The sequence below is a fragment of the Rhagoletis pomonella genome, unplaced genomic scaffold, assembly GCF_013731165.1.
Source record: "Rhagoletis pomonella isolate Grant_MI unplaced genomic scaffold, Rhpom_1.0 Rhpom_scaffold_00005, whole genome shotgun sequence".
In the NCBI taxonomy this organism is placed as follows: Eukaryota; Metazoa; Arthropoda; class Insecta; order Diptera; family Tephritidae; genus Rhagoletis; species Rhagoletis pomonella.
Genome location: NW_023458559.1, coordinates 79,873,149 through 79,880,685, shown reverse-complemented (window position 1 = coordinate 79,880,685; position 7,537 = coordinate 79,873,149). Strand labels below are relative to the sequence as shown.

At 39.2% G+C, this 7,537-nt stretch overlaps 1 protein-coding gene across 1 annotated transcript; it reads left to right on the top strand.

Annotated features, from left to right (window-relative positions):
• Positions 1–1,868: 1,868 nt before the first annotated feature.
• Positions 1,869–4,957, top strand: LOC118739991 (bestrophin-2-like). Its single transcript, XM_036471493.1, has 6 exons — positions 1,869–1,936; positions 2,007–2,120; positions 2,181–2,919; positions 2,980–3,213; positions 3,361–3,772; positions 4,575–4,957. The coding sequence occupies exons 1-6, from the start codon at positions 1,869–1,871 to the stop codon at positions 4,955–4,957; spliced, it is 1,950 nt and encodes a 649-aa protein (XP_036327386.1).
• The last annotated feature ends 2,580 nt before the right edge of the window (positions 4,958–7,537 follow it).

Below are 7,537 nucleotides of genomic sequence, written 5' to 3'. Positions count from 1 at the left end.
CGATAAAATGTAGTTTTTTCAAGAGGGAAACACTGATATAGCTAAGGAAGCCAAGATGGCGGATTAGAGCGAGAACGCTGTCAATATCCAATACCTTGTATTATTCCACCATGTACTCTTTTAACTTCTTTCTTGGTAAATTGTTTTGCTTTCAGAAGCATCGAAACATGCTTTGCAAGGCCCAGTGAAATATTGCTAAATTAAATGGTGAAATGGTGTGTAGTCGTTGTTCTGGGTATGCAGTTACAGTTGCATGTCTAAACTCAATCCAGACTTTCGTCCTCATTCGGAAACCCTGGGCACCGTTGGCAACCTAAGTTGGAAATGCGGTAACCAATCCGAGTGGAGCCTTGGGTCACTTCAGACAGAGGCGCAGATTCTGTAGGGCCACTCCGACTTATTTTGAATATGCGGACCTTTAATGGGGAGGTGCCTCGGCGCGACTGATTTATGTCCTCGTTAGGTCAATAGCTTACATCACCACCATGCAAGAAATGCGTTGGACGGGAAAAAGAAAAAATACGTGGGGCCGTGCGACGGCTACTAAAACTGGTGTGTAAAGAAGCGTAAGTACGAAGTTGCATTTGTGATGGGAGAGAGACTTTGTCGCCGAGTACTGCCGTTTCAACACCGGCGGACGAGCATCTAGCCATGATCCGCATCACAGCAAGGTCGCCTACGAAAAAAACAGTTCTGCACAAAAATTATTAAAGTTGTATGAAAAAATTAGAAGTTCGCTGAATTGATATTTAAAAAATAGTAATTACTTAAATATATTAGTAGAGAAACGAGCTGGATTTGTTTAATAATGTTTTCTGTTTTCCTCGTCCAAAAATGCATAGGGATGCATGGTCGACACCAGGCACCCGGTTAACGTAGTCTCGCCAAAGTAAACAGGAAACAGTTAAAAGTTACCCTTCTCAGGTTGCCACAACCAAGATATACACACCAGGGAAAATCTACTTAGCACCTACATTGTGATGACAAGAAAATCAGTGACAGGAATATCTAGCCAATACTAGGATCAATTGTTCACCCAGTCTGGGAACTAAGAGTGATCACTTTTTTCGAGAGATCCTCACCAGCTTCAGATCCTGTATGCTACAGCCAGTCTAATCTCTGGTACAGAAAGTTTAGCTTCGGAGAAAACACCCAATGCCGTGATATTTTATTATTGCATGGCAGTCACTTCCAGAGCTTGTCATGACTGTATCAAGACAACAGTTGCCAGAAAAAACAGGCCAACACAGGATGATTACTGCAGGTAGGATTTCGTAGAATACAGCCAGTCCAGGCATGGCTAAAGAGTAAAAAGTATCTCAGCTGAGGAAATCTTCCCAACACCAAAAGTGATTATCTCACTGGAAAACTTACTTTTCAATTGATAGGTATATTGTATAAGCACTCCCAAATGATTGATTTGAAATCACGTGTTTGGTCCCAATGTAAACGTAAAGTCGCAGTAAAAATTTTACATGCATAACGAATTTTTAATGCCAATTCTTTTGCAAAATATTTATTATTATTATCGTTTGTCAATTTCATTCAAATTTGGCTATTTAACTTAACTAAACTCTCATTTTAAAGCAAGCGTTTCTTCATATGAAGATTTGGTTAATAAATATAAAGCATTTTTTGGAGCTCGAATCCATTTTTTATATGCATTTATAATTTTTTGCCGATATTTTTTTTTTTGGTATCCAGCGATAATTTTTGGAGTATTGATTTCAAATCAAGCGCCACTGGGCTTGTATAAAAAACTTCAATCAAACAAATTCCTACCTAAGCTCACATCATCGAAAGAATATTTTCTCAGTCATAAAATTCAATTCACGAAAATTACAAAAGCTTTTCATTAAAAATAAAATATGACCGTCACTTATACAGCTGAAGTTGCATCCTGTCGTGGATTTGGTTGCTTTCTGAAATTGCTCCGCAGGAAAGACTTTTAATAACGACAAAATAAAATAAATTAAATCTTATCTAAGTTTACTAATTTACGCTTTCAGATGGCGTGGCAGCATTTATAAACTTATTTGGCGTGATTTGCTCGCCTTTCTCACGATTTACTACACCCTTAGTTTAATCTACCAATTTCTATTGAGTGAAAGAGGACAAAAGTGAGTAACAAAAACAAATGGTAAGTAAAGGCATTCCATATTTACGAAATTCTTTTGCAGAACCTTTGAGAACCTCGTACACTACTGCAACAGCTACGGTTCACTCATACCGCTCTCCTTTGTGCTCGGTTTCTACGTAACCGTTGTGATGCAGCGTTGGTGGGATCAGTATATGACCATACCGTGGCCCGATCCAATTGCTGTCTTCGTTAGTGCCAACGTGCATGGGCAGGATGAGCGTGCTCGCGTCATGCGACGCACTGTTATGCGCTATGTCTGCCTCTGTCTCACCATTGTTTTTACGCAGATTGCGCCGCGCGTTAAGAAACGTTTTCCAACACTCGATCATCTGGTCGAAGCTGGTTTGCTGCTCGAAAATGAAAAGTTGGTTATTGAAGACTTGAATATTGCTTTTCCAAAATATCCCAAATATTGGCTGCCCATTGTGTGGGCTGCTAGTATTATAACACGGGCGCGCAAGGAGGGACGCATACGCGATGATTTTTCAGTGAAAACAATCATTGATGCGTTGAACAAATTTCGCGGAAAATGCGGTGTATTACTTTTCTATGATACGATTTCAGTGCCGCTTGTTTATACGCAAGTCGTAACGCTCGCTGTATATACTTACTTCATATGCCAGGTGATCGGACATCAGTGGACCAAATTGGACAATCAAAACTATGTCGATCTTTATTTTCCGCTGTTCACTACTTTGCAATTCTTCTTCTACATGGGCTGGCTAAAAGTGGCCGAGACTCTGATCAATCCCTTTGGAGAGGACGATGATGACTTTGAGGCGAGTAGCTAGAAACTAAATGAATATTTAAGGCTGAGCATGTTTTTATTATCTTCATAGGTCAACTGGATGATTGATAGGAATTTGCAAGTTTCCTATCTCATTGTCGACGAAATGCATCACGAGCATCCCGAGTTGGTGAAGGACCAATACTGGGATGAAATTTTTCCCAATGAACTGCCTTATCAAGGGGATAGCAAGCGTGAAGAGCCACCTGAACAGTCCACTGCAAGATTGGATTTCACCGCCAACCAGACTGCACTCTCACGATCTGAGTCAAAATATGATGGGGTGGTAAGTAAAACGAACTAACTATTTTTAAATGGGTCAGACAGATTACGTATTGCATTTGATTAAGTCACCTTGGACCACTTTTCCATTTTCCTGTTTAGAACACTTTCAATTTATCACAAAAAACACAATTTTCTTTTTTTTCTTTAGACTACCAGTACCCGAATTGCTGACCACCCAACTGCATCATCGTCAATTAGCCGAATAACCGATACCAGTACACGCTTTCGTACTGCCTTACAAAGGTTTCTTGCGCGTGAACCTAATGAAAAAGATAGCACGCCATCACAACCAGATGCTGAGAAGCAAGCATCAACACAAACTAACGGTTCAGTACATTCCCTAGCCAAATCGCCGACTATAATACGCACTGCTGAGGCGTTGCATATTATTGATGAAAAATTAGATGATTTGGATGCAGACAAAACCTTAACCGATCAACCAGACATATCAACAACAAAAGATGTGCGTCAGTTATTTCATGGCGATCATGAATACACCGTGCTACCTAGTAGTGTGGAAAGCCTGCAACATGAGAGTGGTTCGTCCGCGCAAGTGACGTGTAAGTAATAAGAGTACATAATTTAAATTTTGAATTGAGTGTGATTGACTTGATCTTTTATCAACTCAGTTTGCCTGATAAAGGCTAATATAGGGCATATGAAGAATGTTTTGCAATGAGGTATATCAGACTTTTTACTGTACAACAACTGTTGGCGCTGTAACCACCTAAGCGATTTTAGTCGTGTTCAACAAAGCACGCCAGTCGTTTCGCTTCTATGCCAACTGCCACTAATTGGAAATACCAAGTGAAGCCAAGCCATTGTCCGCTTGGTCTTTCCATCGCAGTAATGGCCTTTTTATCCTTCTGCTTCCACTTTCGGGTATCGTGTTGAATACTTTTATCTCTTCGAATCACATAGCTGCAATCCATCGCTCTATCTTCTGCGGTATTGCCCATCGGCAAATCGCAAAGGCCCGGCAATCTTCCGCTGAATCTCTCAAAAACTCCAAGAGGTTCCTCATGTAAATATTTCTGCTGCTTTTCATTGACGGTAAGTTCTGTGGTACCTTTGCCGCCAAGGCTATGAGAAAAGCTCCGCTTCGCTTCGTTCAGAGTGAACTCTACCAGCTTCGCTTTGTTTCGTCTTGCTGCGCAGGAGATACATCGTCTTGGCCTCGTTTATCTCCAGACCAATCCGCTTTGCTTCCTTCTCTTACTTGGAAAAGGCAAACAGACTTCGTGGTTTTGTTAACGAAATAATTTTGCAAAATATTTTGCACATAACTGTAAACACAACTCACTATGAACAATTACTTAAGTTAATCGCTAGTTAGCCTACGGCTTTCCTTCTCTTTCGTAGTTGAAGAAATTGACGAGGAAGTTGAGGAGGAACAAGAACCGGAGGACGAGTTCCAGCGTTTGCGAGAAGAACGTGAGCGTGAACGCTTCGAGAGGCAAAAAATGAAATATGCTCGCGGCATATCGGCAGCTACCAACTTGAACTTAGATGGCGACATGGCAGGCGTTTCGGCTGTACAATCACCCATGGCGCGTGGAGTACCACCCAATGAAGAAACCTTCAGTGTACACTCGTTGACCCAGCAAGTAACTTCGCCTATAGCAATTGGAACGGCACAGAAACAACAAGAACAAACAAAACAACAACCTCAAAAAAGTACGCAGGCAGGAGAAGGTGATGGAGAAGAGCAGATGGAAGAGGAGGATGAGAAAGATGGAGAATAGTTGGACGCAACTCTCATATGAGTGTGATTTAATAGCCATTTTTAACTTAAATATTTGTTTTATTTATTGCATTTTTATGTTGTGCACGTATGTATGTGGGTACATTAGACTGAATCACCAAAAAAGAAGTTGCGTTTTTCCACCGGGATTACAAAATTTATTTATATTTGAAGACGTCCACCAAAATATTTCGGAAAAATATTAAGATTTACTTGAGCTGGACCGACTTGAATCCAAAGATTGGTTTACGGAAAACTTGAATAACTGGGCCAAAACTATTCGGATTTAGACTTATGGGATATCAGAAGAAACATATTTTCCCACTATATATATTTCTGTGCAAAAAAAAAAATAAATTTACGTCCTAACTTTCTCTTCCATCCTTTGAATGAGTTTATTGGCAAAGAAATTCCTTTCCAATGATACCTCGCAAGTCTAAGTCCGAATAGTTAGGTTCAGTTATTCAAGTTTTTCTTACACCAATTTTTGCAGTATCAAAAATCTCATTATTACGATTCCGTAGATTTTTTTTTTAATAATTTTTATTTTTATATGAAAATTATTTAAACTTAACCCGTTTTGTCATTTGATGGGATTTGTTTAAAAAAAATCTTTAAGAAACTATTTTTATGCATGAAAATCTCTAGTTTTGGAGGTATTTTAAAATCGGTCCAGCTCACGTATCTAAATATTAATATTTTTCCGTAATATTTCGGTGGAAGTCTTGAAATATAATAGATTTTATAAATCCAATGGAAACACAGTACCGCTTTTATTTTATTTTTTTATGGGGAGTACTAATGCCGTCTAATGTATATACATATATGATCGCATGTGTTATGTATTTGTATTTATTTATCGATCCATTTTCTAAAAAATGTTGCCAAAAATTTTGCTACTCGCATGCTAAAATAAATACAATTTTATTATAACTGAGTGCGCAGTGTAGTTGCCTATTTGGCATCATAAAGTGCAATATTCCATGTATAGTCACATTGGCTGGTAAACTGTCCCAACTTTGTGTTCGAAAATTGCATAACTTCCCCATAAATTGATAGCATCCACAAATATTGTACCGAGAGGCCCCTTCGGCCAGCCGCAAATGTGTGATAACGATTACTCTTCATATATCACAATTGGCAAGAGTTTATTAGTGCTGCTTAGCGCCTAACTGTATGCATACTTATGCTGTTTGTATGTATGCATATGTGAATATTGGCAAAAGCACAATCCCCGGGGTTAATAGAGAAATTATGCGTACGCCAGAGTGTCTCTAGTGCAGCAGCAGAAAAAAAAAACAAGAAACTTGGATTCGAAAATTAACTACGCACACAGACGTGAGAGTACGAGGAGATAGCCGAATGCAGTGTGTACTATGAACAGCTTTGTTGTTGTATATTGCATATAAATTTCCAAAAACTTTGCTAGCTGTAAGCCTTTATATAGCTTTCATAGTCATTTCGCCATGATTTTTGCCATCTGCATTGGAAATGCAATAAATTTTAGTTATTATCCTTGTGAGCGCTACACTGCATTAGTCGCTATGCTCCGTTGCACAAGCCTACTTACATACATACATATGTAATACCAACAGCATTGCGAATGTGTTTAGTTGTGTATCTATCGCTTTTCAATGTGCGCAATAAAACTGTAAATCCATTTAGTTCGCATTTCAAGCAGCTTGCCACAACGCACCGCTCTGAGTTATTAGTTAAGCAGCCAGGAAATATGCGTAGTTTATGGCTTAATCAATAATTTCCTGCAACACAGACTTGCTCGAGGCACTCGCCGATTGGTCAATGCTTCATTTGACTCCATTTGCACACATATCTGCTATTACCAAAGCGCCAATGTGAATGAGTTCTGTGCTGAATTTACAATTGCCATTACTAAGTTAATTCATTGCACACAGACTGCCTGTCTGGCATGTGGGCTGCTCATCATTGCAATGCAGCCATAAATAACCAAATCACTAACACTATCAGAATAGTAAACACCTGTGTTAACGGTAACGGAAAAAGGTTCGTTTGTGTTCATTTAACTATAGCTCAACACGAATGAACACCGCAACGCCGACAAACCACAAACAACTAATATCCGTTATATTTGAAAATTCTATGGTTTGTGACGATTGGTTGGTTTGTTATTTGACTTGCAATCTCCATCAGAGAAGTGCAGTTATAGAGTGTGATCTTGTTGCAATAAATCTAGCAGTGTTACTTTTTATGGAATAGCATCACGTTGTATGCGAAAATTTCTGTTTCTTATTTAAAGAGGATATACCTAAGTATGCATTTGTTTTCTTCCTGTGGACGTTTATGTTCTTTGTATAAAGATGTCGCTAGTGAAATTTTCCAACCTCTACCGACCTCACAAATGGAAAACACTCGATCCACTTTAGAAGGACGTAAGGCTTTAGTTTTTTTGGTGGCAGTTATGAAAGCTTCCTGTCTTAGTGGGCGACAGCTTTGCGCGATCCGTCCTATTAATTATCTGCGGACCCGCTGAAATCAAATTACATCTTTAGCAGCTGTACTTATGGAACCAGAAATGTGATAAGCGCTCTCTCGGAGCCGTACT